The 20997-nt window shown below is 43.4% G+C and overlaps 1 protein-coding gene across 4 annotated transcripts in view; it reads left to right on the top strand.

Moving 5' to 3' along the window:
• atp8a1 (ATPase phospholipid transporting 8A1) overlaps positions 1 to 20997 on the top strand; it is an 81210-nt gene that overhangs the window by 41622 nt on the left and 18591 nt on the right. For all 4 annotated transcript variants that reach the window (XM_076148917.1, XM_076148919.1, XM_076148918.1 and 1 more), the window contains exons 18-27: positions 354 to 403; positions 686 to 755; positions 1168 to 1252; positions 1754 to 1893; positions 4180 to 4318; positions 6941 to 7005; positions 10594 to 10766; positions 12170 to 12353; positions 13999 to 14109; positions 19499 to 19573. In XM_076148917.1, coding sequence (XP_076005032.1) covers positions 354 to 403; positions 686 to 755; positions 1168 to 1252; positions 1754 to 1893; positions 4180 to 4318; positions 6941 to 7005; positions 10594 to 10766; positions 12170 to 12353; positions 13999 to 14109; positions 19499 to 19573 — 1092 coding nt within the window. The remainder of the gene's footprint in view (positions 1 to 353; positions 404 to 685; positions 756 to 1167; positions 1253 to 1753; positions 1894 to 4179; positions 4319 to 6940; positions 7006 to 10593; positions 10767 to 12169; positions 12354 to 13998; positions 14110 to 19498; positions 19574 to 20997) is intronic.

Here is a 20997-nt window from a genome sequence, read left to right on the forward strand (position 1 = left end):
AAGCACAAAAGCCATTTCTATTCTATTTATTTATTTTGTGTTTTTCTGCCGAGAACACCAGGTCCCCGAGATATTTGTCCAATTTTGTCTAAAGCATGTCTGTAATCATTCTCTTTCGCACCTTGTGTTCTCTGAAATGAATGGAGTTAATTGAATTGTACCTTGTTATTCTCCTGCCATCAGCGCAGTAGAGGCAATTGATAAAACACATTGAAAGTGCAATTACGGCTGATTGGAGCCCGTCTGCGGGTTTGGCTTGCGGTAGTTAAGATGAGATCACTTTGAAACATGTCCTCAGGTTAAAGTGTCTCTTTTTGGTGCGTTCTGACACTTGCGTCTTGTTTTGCTTTCAGCTCGGAGGAGAAGAGAAATATGAACTCCTGCATGTGCTGGAGTTTACGAGGTACTGCTTTGGTTTTTAATTGTACAAGTGCGTCATTCTCAAGCATTAAATATTCTTATGAAGGCTCTTTATTCTTTTTTATATTGACTTAGCCCTTGTGATTTGTACTAATTAATTGTTAGATTTGTTACCTTCCTCCTTGACTTCTAATTTCATCAGACATATGGCAGCTCAGACTGTATGTGATAATTTGCTATAACACCTTGCAATAGGATGTTTCTCACTCCATTTCTCTCTGCATCGCTCCGCCTCTTCTTTTTTTCTTCCTCTTTCCCCTCACAGTGCGAGGAAGAGGATGTCTGTCATCATGCGCACCCCGTCGGGCAAGATCCGCCTCTACTGCAAAGGAGCTGTTAGTATCTGTCTCTCTCCATGGCAACACATGATAGGCCATCACCACCATTACCATACAAGTGCTGAATGCTCCGCTGCCCTTATTGCCTCCTTCTCCTGTCGAGAAATCTTTTTCAGTGTGCAGCAGCATGTGGTAGATAAGCACAGTTTACACATGGGTATCTTACAAGATAAAGGATACACAAACATAGTGCATCACAGGAAGATACTGGCTTACAGAAAACTATCATGCAGTCCTCAGTGCACCCAGTGGACGGATGCCACTGCAAAGATGAATGTAATTTGTGTATTTCGGTGGCGAAGGCGCTTGGAGAACATATTGATCTCTGAAATAATCATGAGATTGAAGCAGCAATTTACTAAGACTGTCAAATCAACGAGGTTATTTCCTTTTGTGTGTTTCCCTTCAGGACACTGTGATCTATGACCGTCTGGCCGACAGCTCTAGGTACAAAGAAATCACATTGAAGCACCTGGAGCAGTTTGCCACTGAGGGTAAGTGGTCAAACAGTGCCCCCTTCCTGCCAGAAGCAAAACAGCACAATGTTTATTCTATGCATCCCTCTTTTTTTATACACTAGTCAGAATCATCTCTTTAATGTCAACTGGAATCTGTTTTCACCCTTGAGACTTTTCCTTGGGTCGTATTATATGAGTTGCTGATTCCAATCTGAGAATAATCAAGGAGTACAAATGTAAAACAATGGAGCTGGCACAAGCTGCTTCAGAGGCTCTTCTCTCAGCTCTTTGTTCATACTGCCCCCTTGTGATACAACAGCAAAATGACGTGATGAGGATTATCCAATGTAGGTTTAACATATAACATAACAAATTAATTGGTTGTGCATTTTTTTCCCATAATAGAATTTAGATAACCAGGGAAGTTTAGCCGGCGTGCATTGTATGGCCCATCTAAGCATGAACCATAAGGACCAACAAGTAGTGTTTCTATCATGTCATGTAACCCATCTGATCTGTTCCTGCCACCCTCCACAGGGCTGCGTACTCTGTGCTTCGCAGTGGCAGACATCAGCGAGTCGTCCTATCAGCAGTGGCTGGAGCTTCACCACAGAGCCGCCACTTCCCTGCAGAACAGAAACCTGAAACTGGAGGAGAGCTATGAACTGATAGAGAAGGTTTGTTACATGAACAACTGAGCTACAACACTAAAATCAACAGGATTAGATGTTAAATTCCCAGGTTTATGTTAAAATTACATTGACCACCTGCTCTGTTCCCTGTAATAATCACAAGTCCTGCATCAGACTTTTCATCAGGGAATGCAGCCAGCCTGGCAAGTGACATTCTGAGCTGTTTATTTACCTGGCTGCATGCTGCCTTTGCATAATTTCCATGATTTCACACAGAGCGTCTGGTTTCATAGTCTAATTTGCATCTACAGCAAAACCAGACTGGCTTCTCTTGTGCAAGTAATCGCACCTGGAAATTTGCAAAAGTGTGCGTGTACATGATTAACACTTTCAGCAGCAGGTAGAATTGGTTTTACTGTTAGGTGGGGGCACGTGGGAGCACCAGTCAAACTCAGGAAGCCACAGTCGTAAATCAACCGCCTGGCATGTTCTTCACGGCCACTCTTGGCTGCCCAATACAAATGGAAGCAATTCATCATGAAATACACATAAAAGCTTTCAGGGGGGAAAATATAATGTTGCACGGGTTTAATGGTCAGGACATGGCACCATCACTGTGTTTCATTCCTGTCAGGGCCACCCAAATTTACAAGTGCACACATGATACCACATGGTGGCACAGTGGAGTCGCGGTGAAAAATGAAAGTAAAGTGCTGTGAGAAATCACTCCTCCTGGAATTCTCCCTTACCCTACCTCTGAAACTTACAGAAAATTCTTATTTTAAATGTAATCTTGCTTCCGTCTCATAGAAAGATTTTCAACTAGTTTGGCGATCAAAACGTCCTTCATCCCAACCTTAAGTTATGAGTTTAGAATGCAATGTGTTATTATTGTGAAAGGATAATTTATGTGTTTGCCTAGAATATGTAGCATCTGTCGGCCATTGAACATCTTTTAGTGTGTAGCATAAATGGATTTTAGTAGGTGTACAAGTTTGGGAAGGTCACCCTGGATCCATTACTCCATGTCTATATTATAGAGTATTAAATATTTAGTACACAATACATCATATAACATATTACAGTTTGCATATTGCATTTTTCAAAGTAAAAGACATGGTCATCTCTTCAAGATTTGAGTTAGAGCTGTTTATGTTTATGTTTATTTTTCACTTTTAACATAATGCTGTTTTACCCAGAGATGACCTGAGACTTAATAAAATGCAAAGCGCCCAGTTAGTTTCTTGTGAATTGGACATACACTAACTTCCTTGCCTGGGAAACTGTTTTAAATGTTGTTTTCCTACCCTGACATCATTATACCACACTATGTAATCTGAGCTGCTCCTGTATTTGATGTTGCTGCATATCATTTCTGGTTGGTTGCAGATAATCACAGTTAGTCAGCTCATGAAACTACCCACAAACATGTAATGAAATTGACAAATTGATTGATGTTAAAAACATATCTCAATGGTGGCCTGCAAATGTCACATCAACTACAACCCTTGTTTGTGATGATGTAACTTTGCTCTGTAACAGGAAACTACCGTTTTGGACTTTGTTCACTGTGGCTGGTGGATTTAGAGGTTAAGCAGCAACTGTCACTGTGCCTCTATGACACTAAGCAGAAAATATAGAGTAACCAACAAAATGATGCATCGTAACCAACCAGTGTTCTGCGGCTGGTGTGCCGTTCCCACCCTGGCTTGGGGGTTGAAATTCAGATCCTAGTGGTTCTTTTATCATAAGAGCAGGCGCCTTCAACAACAATGGCTGTAACAATAGAACAATTCACATCAAAGGGGCAAATGAGGATTCATCAGATACAGACATGTTCTTCCCCAGGCGCAATTTTCTGTGCTTGCGCGGTAACAAATAATTAGACGGGACAGAGCTACAGGCAGCACAGCTCAGGTCACAGCTTAAGGAGGCCCTGGCCATTGCTTCCCCTGCCTCTTCTCTACAGCTGCCTCTCGTCTCTGTTCTACCCCTGGGTCTTGTCAAATATTTGGCCCTTTGCTGGGCCCGTGTGAGCCACAACCTGCTTCAGTGTCTCACTAGGCTTCTTGGGGGGAAAAACACTTAATTTGTGGGTGCATTTGTGTGAAAGAGATGATGTCTACAGATGTATGCACACACGATCGCCAAATTTCTGAAGCCCTCGGTGGATTTTCTCAGGGATAAACAAGAACAGCTGATGAGAGTAAAATGTCGGCTGAATGAGTGAAACAGTCTCGGCCTGCATGTTTCTTTGACACATGACGTTTTAAAGCCCCCTTTTCTGTTATGATCTCCACTTAGTGGCTTTTCTTTTCCTTTCTGATGTAGAACTTGCAGCTCCTGGGCGCCACAGCGATAGAGGATAAACTTCAGGATAAGGTGCCTGAGACCATCGAGACTCTGATGAAGGCCGACATTAAGATCTGGATCCTGACTGGGGACAAACAGGAGACGGCGATCAATATAGGTAAAACTCAGAGGAGTGGAAGATGATGCTGGTGTTTGGACTTCAATTTTAGGATACTGGTTTGACATGTATCATAACAGTAATGTATAATGGATCTAGACATAAACAGCACATATAGGGAAACCTTATTATTCATATTATTCCTTCCTAATGGAGATGAATGGTCAAACCCCTGCCTGATAGACATACATAATATCTGAATTTGAAATATCTCCAGTATTTAGTTTAGGAAAGTCTGGTCAGCGGTGAGGCAAAGTCTAACCCAACCACTTACGGGTATTTAAGTCAGCCCCGCTGTCATTCTTCCTCCCAGCAAGGCAAAGTCACAGACAAACAGGAAGTTTCTGTATCAAGACGTATTTAGCCAAAGCACGTGTTGTTGCCCAAAGCGAGATGATGTATGAGCAAAGTGCACCGGCCTGAAGTAAATAACATGCTTATATATACACGCAGGCACCTTTCACATATCTGGCTTCCCTAGAGGTTTCAGCCCCGCAGATGGTATCAGAGAGGTGAAGGACTAACACTGGGTGACCACAGTCCTTCATTTCCCTTTTCCTCAAATGACCCGGGCATTAATAGCCCTTAGATGTGGATGAAAATTACTTTAAATCATGACAAACATATCAACCTTGAAAACAGCCAACATGTTAAAACAGAGTCTAGAAAAATATATATTAAAAGCACCTCCGTTTGTGGCTACCTACCACTGTGGCCCGACTGAATCAGCCCTTTGTGCCCGCTGTGCCCAGATGTGAGGGGGCTTCTCAGAAGCACATGCTCACGGGAAGTATTTTTACAGGTCCGCTGCTTGACTGAGTTGCTCTGTAAACGCACCTCTCAATATTGACTTTGTTTTTTTTTTTATTATTTTCCTCACTGAAAGACGATCCCCATTGCCAGGGTTAATGGTGCACCTTTCACCACTTTGTACTGGTGAATTTTGCCCATCACAATTTCTATAATTCGAGGTGGCCTGCACCGCACAAACAGCACTCTTGGCACAGTGTCTCGGGAATAAATCAGCGAGAATGCACCTGAATTTGCTCGCTTCAAACATGCTTGCAATTCTAAAATCGCGGCAGGGGCAATTCAGCGTGACCTGGATCACAGCACAAGCTGTGTAGCCTGTCAGGGCTTTAGCTCGTTCTCAGTCCTGACCCATTATGACATACAGTAACTTCTCTGACCCCATATGTCTGGCTGCCTAAGGAAAGAGAAATGTTTGCACAGGGATAGGCTGTTAGTGCTGTGAGCTGTCCTTGGTTGAGGAGTTAGACGTAATGCTCCGGACGGGCCCGAGCCAGAACTTCATGAAAGCAAACTGCCCTGCTGTTCAGCTTGTTGGTAAAGCTCCGCTCACTCTGCTGCAGCAAACGTAGATGAGAGGACAGGACACATAAACAGCAGTGTGTTCGCTTTGGCCCGCTGGTGTATCATCTCCTCGAGCAGAGACATGAAAGAGTAAATACTCTCCCCGATTTGCCAACACAAATATGAACCCCCATAATACCCACCTCTCCACCAATTTCACCATGCTTACTCATTCATTTCACATTCCCACATTTCCTGCCTCTGAAATTCCCAGTCAGACATGCATTTTGAAAAGTTCCTGTGGCTAAAATGTGTATCTGTAATTGTCGCTCCTCACTGTGACATGAATGTCGCTGCCTCACATTCCTAAACTCCTCTGGGAGCAGTTTTTAGTTCCGCTTTAGATGGAGAAGGGCCAGGAATGTAACTTTCCTTGGTGAAATAAAAAAAGGGTGGTTTCGCCGCAGTTAAATGAGCTCAAGGTAAACACATTAAGCGGAAGGGCTGTGGCAAGAATTGACAAGGGGGAAGGGAGCAGAGACAGTGTTGAGATGGGGAGACATTTTCCACACATTGGCAAATTTTTGGAAGTTTACACCTTCGGACTTAAGAAAACAATCCGTCCAGACCCCAACCCTGTTTAGTTTTGACTCAAGCTGTGGAGGTCAAACCGACTCATTTCCTCACGCAACCCCCTCTGTGTGAACGCGTGCATGCCTGTGTCTGTGAACGTGCACTCTGCTGCGCTTTGTGCATCGTATCTCAAATCTCATCGTCACTCTAATTAAGTGCCACCAAATGCCAGCGGAAATATGGGCTTTACGTTACCCACACCTTAAAGAAAGGCAAATCTCTTTAGACACAGGCTCATGTTGCCTTTTCACATTCTAACCATATTAGTCTGAGGGTATTGGTCTCATTTCTGTTTATCCCAATGGGAGTTTCAGTCCACCACCTCGGCGGTGACCCCAAGCATCCGTCCCTGTCGAGGAACCGAGGGGAACGCTCCCCAGAGAGCCATGCTGGCCAACGCAAGAGTTGTAACTGCTCTTTCAAACAGGAAACTGACAAACCCTTGTAAACCAAACTCATTAGTCATGTCGTGCGATGTCGACTCTGAGCTTTAACATTTTAATTACTATTCCTTAAATGTTCTGTTGCCGCATCCTGTAGTATCCCTTAATTATTCTTCAGAGAAGTTGTTGCTATGTTCCACCAGCCTGCCTCAATACAACCCATACTGCTTACCAATCAATCAGATCAAATCAATCCTTGCTCGGTTTAATTTCATCTTCTGTTTTATTGCAGGACACTCTTGCAAGCTACTGACCAAGAACATGGGCATGCTTGTGATCAACGAAGACACCCTTGATGTGAGTATTTTGCATTTTGTATGACCTCAAAGTTTTCTGACGACCATACGACCAATCCAATAGACCCCAAGCTCGCCAGCGGTTTAACAGTTTCTCCTCTGTACTCACTGAGGTGCCTGAAAGGTTATGGACTGTAATCTACACATGATGCAAGATTTCTTGGCCCACATGTTCATTCTAATACTAATTCAATCCCACTCTTTGTTTGATGAAAGCAACTATAATGTGAAGTACAATTTGCCTGCCTCACACACGTTTTTTCTTTTAAACAAGTCCTGTAAATCCCAATACAAACACAGATTCTTAATCTAATCCAGTGAATATGACCCGGCTCAGAATGTGTTCACTAATCCGTACTGCTAATTGCCATTTCTCCACCATTTGTGGGTGTTTGTGTTGCACAGTGGCATGCCTTAAACAGAAATGCGTCCAGTACACACACACATACACACAGCCACCACACGTCCCAAATCTGTGTGTTACATCTTGAAGACACCCAGCAGAGACGTCTCGCTGACCTCCAGCAGGAGAGCCATGTCTGTTGTTTCTGGGACTGAAAAGGGGGCAAATCGCTGCACTTCCAGCAGGACGGAGAAGGAACGGAAGGTTCTGTTTGGGTTTGTTGGACAAGAAAGAGGGCATGGTGTAATAAGGGGATGTAGGAGGAGAAGGCAGCAGGGGAGAGCGTGTTTGTGTGTGCGTGCGTGCATTTGTGTGTGTGGGGGGTGCGGGTGATGACGGACGTCCTTCACTCTTGTCAGCCAGTCGTTAAGCGTGATAAATGGCGCAGAGGTAAAAAATCTTGGACTGGTGCATTCATAAAGCACATGCACCGGTTCTTTGAAATGTCAGCTTCCATTCTCCTGTGGTTGCCCAGATGCTTACATAAGGCAGTTTGTTGAAACGCAAAGGGAGAAACTCTCCACGCAGACTGAGGGAGCACAGTGAACACAGCGCCAGGTAGCGGCGCTGGTAATTTGCGAGCGCTCTCGTGCTGCGAAACAGAGTAATTGGAGCATGTCTTCTCTCATTGCTGTGTTTAGAAATTGTTTTCCACTGTAGGACACATTTCAGATTGCTGAAAAGTGCTCCAGCATATCCCCATAAATCTGACCTAACCTGTAATTCCCAGAGTGATACTTGGCCTCCAAGGTTCCGTTTAGGTCATTTCCAAAAGCTTTTTCTTTACATTACCAAGTTAAATCATTTGGAGTGCTAACAGTATATCAGTCACACATTCATTACATTTTAAGAGAAACCTTTACAATGGTGACCCTGTTTATGTCTATTATAGCACAAGGTCAAACATGAAGAGACACCGGTGGAACTCTGGGATTAGTTATGCTTCCAGTCATGCATTTCTTGTTTGTTTGTCTCATCTCCCTTGACACGTAAAGCTACAAGAGATCAATGCAAACACTGACACAAAAGTGTGGGTTTGTCCTGCTAACCAGGATGAAATCTCCTTGTTTGGGTGCCTCTAAGACAGATGATGACATTATGTCCATACAAATGTCCAGATTCCTCATCATGAGTGTCACGTCCTGCTGCCTATATCACTCAAGTGCTGTATCAACAATGGAGCTCAGTCTTTATGGGAAGATCCTCTCAATGGATGCCACACAGCCATCTCAAAACCAAACACTAGCTAGTCACATAGGCTAAACTGCTCATTATAGCCATAACAAAGAGGTTTTAGGAGGAGACGTATAGCATTAGTGCTAAAATTCCTCAGTGTAAATTAGGGGGGAAATGGCCGTCCTAGTTGAGGAAATGGTAAACTGTGCTTATCGCAATCTGTGATGAATAGGTTGAGCCCCAAACATAGGGAATTCTTTCACATCCTTGTTGTATGCAGGTTTATACAAAGCATCCTTGCGTGTACACACACACACACACACACATGCAACATCTAAATACATACCTATTCGTGCCTGCCCACCATCTTGTGCTGCTTTATAGGTCCATCAGGGATGCTAAGTCCTCACAGCTGCACTCTGCTTGTATTCTCTCGCTTGGTTCTGTTAATCCATCATCTCTTTCTGTGTGTGTCTCTCACTCTTCCTCTCTGGCTTTGTGAAACGTAAAGCCCCCTTTCTCTAAATATTTCCTTTAAGATGGGGTTTCAGGGTTTTGTTATGCCAAGCGAGTGCCGCACGGTCCCCCTGGTACAGTCAAACCGCTTTGAGGTATCTGACCTGGGCGCTGGACCGGACCTCCCTCCTTCCCACCCCTCCGTCCCTCAGCACCGCTCATTGCCACCAGTCCCTGACATTTCATAATGGTTACAACCGTTTTAGCATCGGCTCAACATGTGGTGTGAGGTGTGATACCTTTGCGTGTGTGGTTATGTGTTAATTTTCTCATTCAAGTGTTCCAGTCTGTATTTTCTGTGTCTCTGCTCCCATAGTCTTCCAAGCCTCCATAATTGTATATATGTAGGTCATAATGTGATCGCTTTTGAAGCTGGCTATTGATGCAGTTTTTCACTTGTTCAGCATGATCACATTTCAAAAATCAGTAGAATCAAGTAGACTTTATTTTATATACGAATTATGCTTCTGTGCCTCAGTCCAGATAGTATTGAATTTGCGCTCTTATTTTATATTGGAAGTTTGCAGAAGGTGACTTCACCAGCATCTGGTGTCTTTTTTTTATGAAAACAACCATTCAGGGCATGAAATGGGTTTTATGTCATAGAGGCTACAACATCTGGATGAACAAGATGAGTACAATGACTGTATGATCTCACCGGTCCATCCAACCAGTCTGTAGGTCCTGGACTAGAACGTAATCCTCCTGTCATTCTCATATTTATGGCATTTTAACATCACTCATCATCATTGCTGTGTATACTGTATAAGCAAATGTGATACATCCACATTCTGAGTGCATCTACGTTTTAAACTCTGGGTCTCGGCCCGAAGTAGCATGTGAAACTTTGACAAAACAAGAACAGCTGCTGTGCTGCAGTGTAGGATTAGCAATGAGAGTGGAAAGGTCTGTCTCATCTTTTTAGCACTAATGTGGTTTAGAGAGTAGATCACAATTTACAACCTAAAATGCAGACCCTCTGTGAATAGATTAAGGAAGGTGTAGTATTGTGCATTTAATGTCCCTATAGGTTTCAAAATATTAGCATTTTGTATCAGGGAAGCCATTTTATCTCTTGTACAAATGTCGTCTCCTAGACTTGACCATACATTAAATGCAATACATGCCATATTGTATTAAGAACACTTTTTTGGTTTTAGTCCAACAACAGCAGATCAAATGCTAATCATACAAATCTGTGGAGTGAATCATTCTGTTGATCAGTCAATCATTCCGTTTGTCCATGAACACTAACTCTTGGAATAACACTCTGCGTGTGCAAATGCAAAAAGAAAACTAACCAAAACAGAAGAGGCAGGAAATTCCTGGAAAAGTAACCTAAAAACTTCTTTGAGGCTGGATCAAATGGAACCCTCCTTACATCTCCCTAAGTATCAACATATTGCTAATGAACCCTTAATAGTTAATAAAAGATAGTGTTTAGTCGTAACAAATTATAACAACTAATTTCATGCAATGTGTTTTGTTCTAAAGGCCACAAGGGAGACCCTCAGCCACCACTGTGGAATGCTGGGAGATGCCCTCTACAAGGAAAACGATTTTGCACTCATTATTGATGGAAAGACGCTAAAGTACGCCCTCACATTTGGAGTGCGGCAGTACTTCCTGGACTTGGCCCTGTCCTGTAAAGCAGTCATATGCTGCAGGTAAGAATTAATGAGATGTCATGAAACTTACCTAAAGGTTTTTTCCCTGAGAACTGATCCTCGTATGTTCGTACCTCTGTTATCGTTTTTTCACCCCCCCAGTAAATTTAATACACTCCTACCAGTACAGTAACTGGACAAAAATGACCTTGTTATATAACCTATGTTTTTCACTGGATGATCCTATGGCTCTCCGTGTAAGAAAAGAGAGCACATCAAATCTGTTCTGACATGTTGCATATGGTTCCTGGTATTGGAATTAAATACTCAGGAATTATTCCAGTTCCAGCCCCGTTTAACCCGGTACTGTCCCAGTATCCCGTATCAGTATGCTGAAGACCGCATCACCAGATGAAATCGGCTTCCACTTGAGATGTGGAGAGTTACCTTTTTTAGGCCTGCAGTTTAAAACCTGAGACCGCCATAAAATGAAACGACAACCTTTAACATTACAACGGCTCTCTGTGTTGATCTGCCCGGGCCACATAAATAATACTTAAGGTCTCAAGTAACCATGACAGGTCTGCAGGGCCTGAAGTCAACACCCTCTCAAAGCAACAACAAGCCTTCAGGTGCTACAGTTTCTTCACCGCCCTACCTGGCTTTCCCAGGTGCTGTGGACACTGAGAGGTGAATAAGGAGCCTTTAACGATGGAGAACATAAACATTAACAGTTTCACAGCTTAAGACAGATGCACCGTTTATGACATCATCTCTGGAGACTCTCGGCGCTATATATTACTCGTACACGTCTGGTTTGCAAAGAGGAAACTCCGACGTGAGAGGCTACAGGCTTGGTTGTCACTGAGGCGGATGAAGTCAAGTTTGAAGTGTTGTAAAGGAAGAGTTACAGCATGTGTCACAACCGTTACCTGCTGACCGGCTGTTCTTCATAGGCACAGTAAAGGAGGTTAAACGTGTCAGTCAGGGGTCTTAAGGGAGGGCGAATGCGGCAGAGGGGGAACAAAAGTATCCGTCATCTGCAGTTATCCTTCATATTTGACTAGTAGATTGTGGCAGTTCTTAAAGTAACATTATGCACCAAACTTCCTTTGTACATAGTACTTAGGACATATTACCTACAGGAGGCTGATGTGTTCACACAGTTGGCACTCCAGACTGTCTGCTTCAACTTTCTTTGCTGTTCTCTCACATTTAGGAAGAGAGGGATTTGGAAAATGCTGATCTCAAGACTTTCTTAAAGCAATATAAATGTTTTTCTTTGCACATCTCCATTATATTGCTCACTACAGGGAATGTAGGAAAAAGAATTGTTTCTGTGAGAAAACCCCCTGAGTGATGTTTATAGTTTCATATCTAGTGTGTTCCCATTATTACTCACTGGTTCCCTTCCATTATTGCAAATTGTTAACATATTTCACTGTGCTTCTGTTCTGCTTCAGAGTTTCCCCGCTACAGAAGTCGGAGGTGGTAGAGATGGTAAAGAAGCAGGTGAAGGTGATCACACTGGCCATTGGAGATGGAGCCAATGATGTTGGGATGATCCAGACTGCTCACGTGGGTGTCGGAATCTCAGGAAATGAGGGCCTGCAGGCAGCAAACTCCTCTGACTATTCCATTGCCCAGGTGGGTGAACACGGTGGATTACGTGATATAGTTGATACCCATGTTCATTTCTTGCTAGTTCTACAGTTCTGCACGTTTCTACAAATATTTTCTCCATTCACTGTCTTCTAAATTGCGTTAGGTGTCAGTAGCAACTTGGCTCTTTATAGTCCAACAATAGATTACATGTCTGTTCTGCAGATCTTTTCAAAACAAATATCTGCTTACATATCACTCCGACTGACACAAATATGCTGAAAGAGATCCTGGCATAATGCTGTGTAAATACACTCTTATATCCTAGCAACCAGCATGTCTGAAACTCCGCGTTGATATGCGACACCCATGAGCAGGCAAATCGGTGCCACCAACAAAAGCCATAGAGCCCCTGTGTCCCCGTTCTGTTTCTACACGGCATTCCGCTCGGCGCTCCATACTTCTGCTATAGCCACGGGGCTCGAGAGAAACAGAAACCAATAGCTGAAGAGAACACAGTACATTCTCTGTGCTTGAGTATGCAATTACTCTTTAAGAGACTTGGGTTTGTCTTAAGTGGCCCCCTCAATCCACGTGACCTGCAGAAAAGCATACGTTTTTCGAATACAGGTGGCCTCAAATAATCCATTTAGCTTGTGTCCCAGCATCAAATTAAATTACACATCCTGGCTGCTGGTGTTTTCTGTATATTGGCGTAACGCTACATTAACTGTAATTTGCCAACCGTGCTGAAATCAATCCCGAGAAGGTTTGCAACATTTTTCTTTTCCCATACTGATTACATGATTCATGAAGGCCCCACAGTTACAGTCTTTGCTGCTGGAGATTATTTCTCGTCTGGCTTTTAACATTTAAGAACAGAAAAACTAAACAGAGTCGCCTTAAAGCGACCTCCTATCTGTTGTAACAAGTGGATGTTGTTTAGGCTTTCAGCCGAGACTTCTCTGCCATCTGTCATCAGCCCAGGTCTGTGTAAACTGATGTTTGATCCAACCATTCGAAGGGGTCAAACATCAATGTGCTTTCATTTAGCCAAAGAATACCGCTGTTCTACTGAAAGACAAGCATCCCTTTAAATAAGCAGAGTTGTGTTTGTTCAGTTTCTTACCTTTTAAGACCTGTGGTTTTAGAAATGTTGAGAACCTCTCCTGTTGTTGAGGTTGAGAGGATGCTATGTAGATGTTTCACCCGTGGTTATATTGTAGGGTTTGTTTTAGTATTTTACTGGCAGCTAAGATGAAACACTTTCCCTCTAGTTCTGCTCCAATGTAATCCTACTCATCAGCTAGAAATTGCAGTGAAATATTATTTGTGCCACAGGCACTTAATGGTAGGATTATTATAAAGCTATTTAGCTATTATGCTGAGCCCTTGGAGACCATTACCCCTATATGCCTTCGTTCAATTTCAGCAACTTAAAGGAATTCTCCGTCTAGCACAATCAAACTCTGACCATAAATTGCTGGAATGTGTCAGAACTTCGCCCAAAATGCTTGAAAGGCATGACAAAAAGACTGCTGCTTTCTTTACTGGAGAAGTTCATGTAACTGCCGTTGTGTTCTAGGAGGGCTTGCATTATTATTTGATTGTGAGGACATATCAGTGTAGGGTAACCCGAGTTCTGCTATTCATTTATCTTGGCTTCTCCCTTCGCTTCCCTCCCACACAGTTCAAATACTTGAAGAATCTGCTGCTGGTCCACGGAGCCTGGAATTACAACCGTGTTGCAAAGTGTATCCTCTACTGCTTCTACAAGAATATAGTCCTGTACATCATTGAGGTGAGTCGCGCACAGATTCACAGTCACGCGTAGAACACGATGAGGTAAAGGCAGAGATGCCTTGTTAGAGTTTCCATGTTTGTATTTCTGTTGACTGGCCCCCTCACATTACCTGCCAGTTTGTACTGCTCCCGGTTTGAGTTCACTCTTTTGACATAGCTGGACAGATTATACACAAACAAACAGACACAGACAAGCTTATGCAGACACACGCAGAAGCACTAATGAAGGGAAAACTATACCTAATTGACTGGAAGTCTGGTTTTAGGAAGTCTTTGCCAGTTACAACAGCCCTAAAATATGAATCAACACAGCCTGAGTCTGAATTATTGAGGTTTTTAAGCAAGTCACTGGAGATGTTACCAGTTAACTTTTACTCTGTTGAATGAAGTACTGATGATGCAAAGATATTTAGTGTGTTTCAGCTATATATGTCTTTTTAATACCTAAACCCCAACTAGTTTTATATCAAAGGATGATGGTTAGGAATGTTGCCGCCAACACAACTCTGTGGGTACATACTGTGTGTGATGGCATTTGACAGATGCCAGACATGGTGCTGATAGGAGGTTCAGAGCTGGTGGTAAGAGTGACCAGACACATGAAGGGCTCGCTATCAGTACTGCCCCTTATCATTGAGTCTGTTTAGATGTTTTGATCTACTGGCCCTGCGTTTGTGTCACGGAAGTCACACCTCTGGCTGTCTGTGCCTCTTTTTAAACCGCACATTAGGAAGTTCAAACGGAGATATTTTCCCTTAGTGGTGCCTTAGTGTTACCCCTTGTTTCAGGAGTTGTAGATAAATAAGAGTTATTGCTAAGTGTGCGTCAGTTTCTTTGCTTCTACATGTATGAAGAGTCGCAGCAATCGTTTATACTGAATGAACTCAAGAGTTGATTTCTCCAACACACAAGCATTTCCCTAAAATGGTACCCCTGCCCCTCACACTGATGTTGTGCCAGCTCAAATTTTCTGTCTAAGGGATTCAAAAAAGTGAGTTATACAATTCCTTTGGCGTCTCTGCAGCGAGAGACAGAATGGCTACACGACCGACTGCCTCACAGCCTGTTGTGGAAATATGAGAAATTTCTAATTTTCTTTTATTCATCTTCTTTCTGACTTGTGACCTCTTAGCCCCCCCCCTCACTCACCCTTGTTCTACTTTATCTACTGTGGAAAATCTGTGGGCTACCTTTTGCATTCCACCGTGTCTCCTTCTTGTTATTGTTGCCTACACACAAAGATGCTTCTCAATCTTTATTTGAAAGCACAGCTGCAGTTACTGCAACTGTTTGATCACACTGGCCTTTCGTTGGCCTTCATCAAGTGTTAATGCAGGTTCAGAATAAACCTAAATTGTTTTATTCAAACAACGCATATAGGCTTTTACATTGTGTGATCTGCTCACCAATGGGCACTTAGAGTTTGTGTTTAAAATAGTACGACTTTCTGTATGACGAACATCAGACGGTAAGAAGGTATTTTCTCTGTCTTTGTACTTGATGTGAATATTATATGCGCCTTTTCACATTAGAACTCATAAAGTCTCTATTTTGTTTATAACTTTCTTTGTGTGTCCCAACGGCAACTTCTCTTTGAGACATACCAGGTCCCTTCTCAAAGGAGCTATTTTCTACAATCAGAACATAACATCTATAGTTCTATCTGCAAGGCGAGCTTCTTTCTGTAACACCTTTTCTCGTAACACCCCCTCACCCCTCCTCCGTGCTATGCTCCTTCAGGGGATTGAAGTGGATAATAGCAGATGTCTTCACTGGTTGGCTGCTTCAATATTTCAAATGTTCCTGTTTTGTAAGGCCCTGACATCTAACACACCAGCAACCCCGGGGTCTGGGCAAAAGCTCCATTTGTTGCTCTAATAGGTTTACTTTTGTGCCGGCATGTTTTTCTCGTCGACTCCCAGGATGTCTTGCAAAAAGAGAATCAAGGATTTTGACGGGAATTGTAGCTTTTTTGTTCAGCGTGCCATTGTTTGATACAGTGTGTTACAATCTGAATATCAGCGACGAGGGGACTCCTACACCCCAGCACCTTTTCCTCTTCCTTTATCGCCACGGGGTCTTTTATTCCAAGGGTTTCTTTTAAGAAACATAGGGTAGGAGGGTAAAGGATTTAGGGGCCATTGTGGTGGATAGGCACAACTCGGTCTGAGGCTGTTGGAAAAGTTTGCGATCATTCAGGATTTTTCAGTGACTGTACTGAGAGTTAATTGTGAGTAAAAGAGTCGGGCTGTCACTATAGAAGATGGCTGACTGACAAAAGGAATTCTCTTTTCCTTACTAATGTGGATTCGGGTTGGCATTCCTTTTGCTATTCAGTGGGAAACAGCCAAAACATGTTCATGCTTGAATCGTGACCTTGCATGTAATAGAAAGACAAAGTCATAATTACACAAATGCTTTGACTGACAATCTGTAATTGTGCTTGATGAACTTTTAGGCAGAATTCATAACTCCTAATTTGTTACAAATGGTGCCGTTAAACAAAGGAACGGCAGAGAATAGGATTGGAAGCCATAGCAACTTAATTCAATTGGACGATCCAGCTGGCCACTCAAGTTTGATTGACACATTGCCAGAGTGCTACAGAGGAGGCTGATGGACAAGTGGCATTTATGAGGCAATTACATGAAAGCTCATTCAGCAGGGCTCAGTGAAGTTAGGGGAAGGCTGAGGGTTGCAGAGCAAAGCTTGCCGACCAGTAACTCCCTGAATAACACACAGCACAGAGGCCGTGCCTGGCATTGTAAGGCAGCGGCACATATTTCCAGCATATTTATCAGCTCCTCCTTCACGTCCCTCTTTATTCCTCGCTTGCTTTGTGCATGAATGTCATTAGAAATTCTGCAATAGTGAGCTTAAGAGTATCGGGACTCGCATTGTTGGGGACAAATGTCATGCCCCCCTCCCCTGCCTCCGCCAACCCCTACCCACCTTTGGATGAGGCCTCAGAGCTGCGGAGCAGACTTGGAATCAATGATTTTTGATATGCTGATGAATATGCAAGGAGTCTTCTTATCGGCTAGCTCCTGCCAAATCCCCCTTTTTCTCAGGTCCTGCTTCCCTCCATCACTCTGTTTTTCATGATGTGCAGTGGGGGAGAGAGGCCAGCCACACCCCTACGCTGAGTGGCACTCAATGAGCAGAAGAAAAGAGGAAGAAAAATCCGGCCTGGTACTTCCCCTAATGAGCAAATCAATGCATCTGTCCCTCAAGAGTGGGAGAGGCAGAAAGGAAGAGAGAAGCTATTGGGACCCCGAGGACCAGGCCAAAACACTCACACAGAAGCAGTTACCACATGCTATGAATAGGAGCCTTTTTTTAACTTAGCACAACAATATATCAGCCCAGAGCCTCTCATTGAGCAGAGCTGTAATTAATTCAGCAGTTTGACCTACCCGCTAGCCTCTCGTTACCATTGCATTGGTTGAACCTGCCTCATGGCTTTGGCTTCATCTTCACATAACCCCTAGCAACGGCCTCTGAATGTATCCCTAAGTAAGACAGGCCCCAAAACACCCAAAACCATTATCCCGCTGGTAGTAAAGGTACTGTAGTTTATGCGGCATTGCAAACGTGTTGGTTCTCAGGGTTACAGCAACCTGAGTAACCTGAGCGACTCGTGGTCCCTGTCACATGGCCCCAGATTGGAGCGAACATCCCACTTTGGTTGAAAGCAGGCCCCCTCGTATAAAAGAAACAACATCATGGTAGAATGCACCTGATGGAGGGATGGCTAGGCTCTGTAATGGGTGGGTGTGGCAGAGAGGGGAGGATAAGGCAGGGTCCTGGGGGCACACACATATACACAGGCCTTGTCTATATCCACCCTGCCTCTTTGCCTCAGCTAAAGCAGTGGAATGGACAGGGGCGGGGTGTGTGGGTGACTGACGTTTGTTTTTGGGACCATTTCCCTGCATACGCTCACATGAGAAGGACTGGTGGTGAATTGACATTGGCCATGTAGAGAGTGGCAGAGGGGTGGGGCCTTTGTCCAAAACTGAGAATTTGTAGTTGCTCATGCCTTCATAATAAAGTTAAATGAAGCAAGGAAATGCTTGCTTAGCCATGGCCAAAACATGGCACACCAGATGGCCGCTCATCAACATCGGGGCCTGAGCTATAACACAAGTCTGCCCGAGGCCACTACGTGCCAAACAGTAACTATATGAAGGGCAATTTCTGATTTACTATTTGCATATATCAACATTATTCAGGGGGCATGTGTAGAATTCAATCAGCTTTTACAACAAAGACGTGATATTAGAGCTACCTGTGAAGTCGACATATGTCCTTTTATAAACTCTGGTTAGATACTGCGTCTGTGCCGCTCCGCTCACATGCTGAAACATTTCATTGAGAGTAGCTACCTTCGGTTTTGATCTGGGAGGCATTGTTCTGTTTAGATAAGTATGACTAATCAACATATGCTGATAAGCCTCATCTCCAGCCAACATATGGTTTATATTACCTCTCCCCCCCCTCTCCTGACACAGTATATCAAAATCTCCATCATTCAAAGTCCTGCGGCCCTGATTCTGGCCCCATAACTAACCTGATCTGTCACCCACATGTCTTCAGGTGGATCAAGGAAGGAAACAGTGGGCTTGATATATGTTCTTGGGTTATTCTGTGGTGAATGCAAGGGACAGTTTACACTGTGGAGGTATTATCTGCAGGTCCCACTCTTCATCAGCCTATTTTGACCCCGCTGCTTTTTCCACGTTTGAAATCTGGTTAATTTAGACTAACGACGTGTTGATCACAGGTCAGCACTTCAAACAAATTCACATTTATCTAAGGGTCACTTAGTTATTTCTTCACATTTACTGGAAACCTTTCAGCCTTTTTTTCCCTGCTTTCCTGACTCCCAAGTCATTGCACTCCACTTCCTTTGATCAGTTTATAAGTCAAGTCATATTATAAGAGCTATAGATTCTGTTGGCTGTATCTTAAATCTCTTGTTGTCATGAAATGGTGAGGAATGTAGTGTGATTGGAAAATGGGTTGGAAGGTTGTAGACACAGTGAGCCTTTTTTAAATCTGTTAATGGTAACCACTCACCCTCAGTGTGGATAATGGAAAACATGTACTGAGAAGGCAATTTGAAAGACTGTAGGGATTTAGCAGTGATTTTATTTTCATCCACAGTATCAAATTCATGAATAAGTGCCTTACAGAAGAAAAAAGAGAAAGTCATATTTTGGACATGACAACATCCTTATTATCTTGACAGTCAAATTGAAGGTATTCTCCGTAGGTCTGTCTTAGAAATTGATGATGACTTTTAAGCAAACTGTAAACCACAATTGATTACATTTTGACAACTGCCTCACCGTTGCTTTCTGTCCTTTCTTTGTCTCCCTCAGATCTGGTTCGCGTTTGTCAATGGCTTCTCGGGTCAGATTCTGTTTGAGCGCTGGTGCATCGGCCTGTACAACGTGGTGAGTGTTAATGTGATTCACTTGCTAAAGAACCACTTTTATTCCATCACCACTGTAACTCTCTCACACAGAGCTAATTTGCTGAGGTGCCCCAAACAGGATTCCTTTATTGCATGACCGTATCGTTGACATCCTGAAAAGTTTCTCCTCTATTTATGACCTGTTGCGAAGTCCATATTCCCTCTGTGCCCTAAACTATGCACTCAATGTAAAAGAACAACAGCTTTGCATGCCCCGAAGAGTGTAGTTAGCACGGGCAGCTATTAGCTATTAGGCATTATCATCTGCAATTGAGCAGGCCGCTGATGTCGGGAGTCCCGCAGGGCTCTATAATGGGGCCATTCCTAATGAACTCATATTTCATATCTGTCAAATGAATTTAGTAGATGAAAAAAATGTGCGTCTGTAAGTCTGATGTTAAATGTTGAGCCTGTTAAGCTCACAAAGGGTTGATGTGAAACTTTAAACTGTTTATTAAATTTGACTCGATTCAACAAACAAAAAATGAATGAGAGATGTGTGAAGAGAGAAGTTCCCCGCTCTCCTGATAGGTCGCAAATGGAAGTCATTTATGGGAGGGACAGCCTGTCAAGTGAGAGGGACATTTTCACAGGTCTGGCTGTTGTACTCGTTTCATAATAAACCACCATCCCTAAACCCTGCGCTTTTTAGGATGGGGGTGGGTGGTGGGTGGGAAGAGGATTCAGTCTTTCACTTTATCTGAAAAGTGGGGGAATTCCATTGGCACAGTGGGAGTCTGTCAGAGGCAGTAGGCTGAATCCGCCCCACAATGGAGATCTTCCTGGCCTGGTCCCCGAATAAGAATGCAGCCCAGTGGAGCATGTCCTGTGGCCCGTTGGCCCTGCAGACTCCCACTCCAGATGGGCCTGCGGGGAACTCGCGCCAACTGATCCGCTGAGCCCCTGTAGCCGTACAATACCACCGCTCCTCTCTCAGCAGCTGCTACACAGCACATTACAACACCATTTAGAAATTACACTATAGACATGCTTAAATACCTGCGTCTTAGCTGAGAGGATCGCAGATGTTGGTTGGTAATGGATTTTGCATATGAACAGACTTGAAGACAGACACAATGCAAATAAGAAGTGTTTTAAGGTCAGTGATCTTCAATGATTTAAAATAAAGAATGGGCCAAGTGGAGAACAGCGTGACGCCAATTCTGCTACAAGTGTAACATATGGAGAGTGTAATGATAAAGACACACATCCACCTACAGGCTGAAACAATCAGACATTTAGCTATTCACACCCCTCATATAGTTTGGTGAATTATGTGGTGTAACTATAACTGAATTATTGTGGTTGTTGTGATTTTTGAATAAAATTGTCTAGTTCTGTTAACAGGTTATTACTTGGTCAGCGGCGAGCTTTTTAGGAGCTTTAAGAGTTGTTTAATTGTTT

Source organism: Genypterus blacodes, unplaced genomic scaffold, assembly GCF_046128005.1.
Source record: "Genypterus blacodes isolate CSIRO-AG114 ecotype Tasmania unplaced genomic scaffold, CSIRO-AGI_Gbla_v1 ptg000044l_1, whole genome shotgun sequence".
NCBI classification, from domain to species: domain Eukaryota; kingdom Metazoa; phylum Chordata; class Actinopteri; order Ophidiiformes; family Ophidiidae; genus Genypterus; species Genypterus blacodes.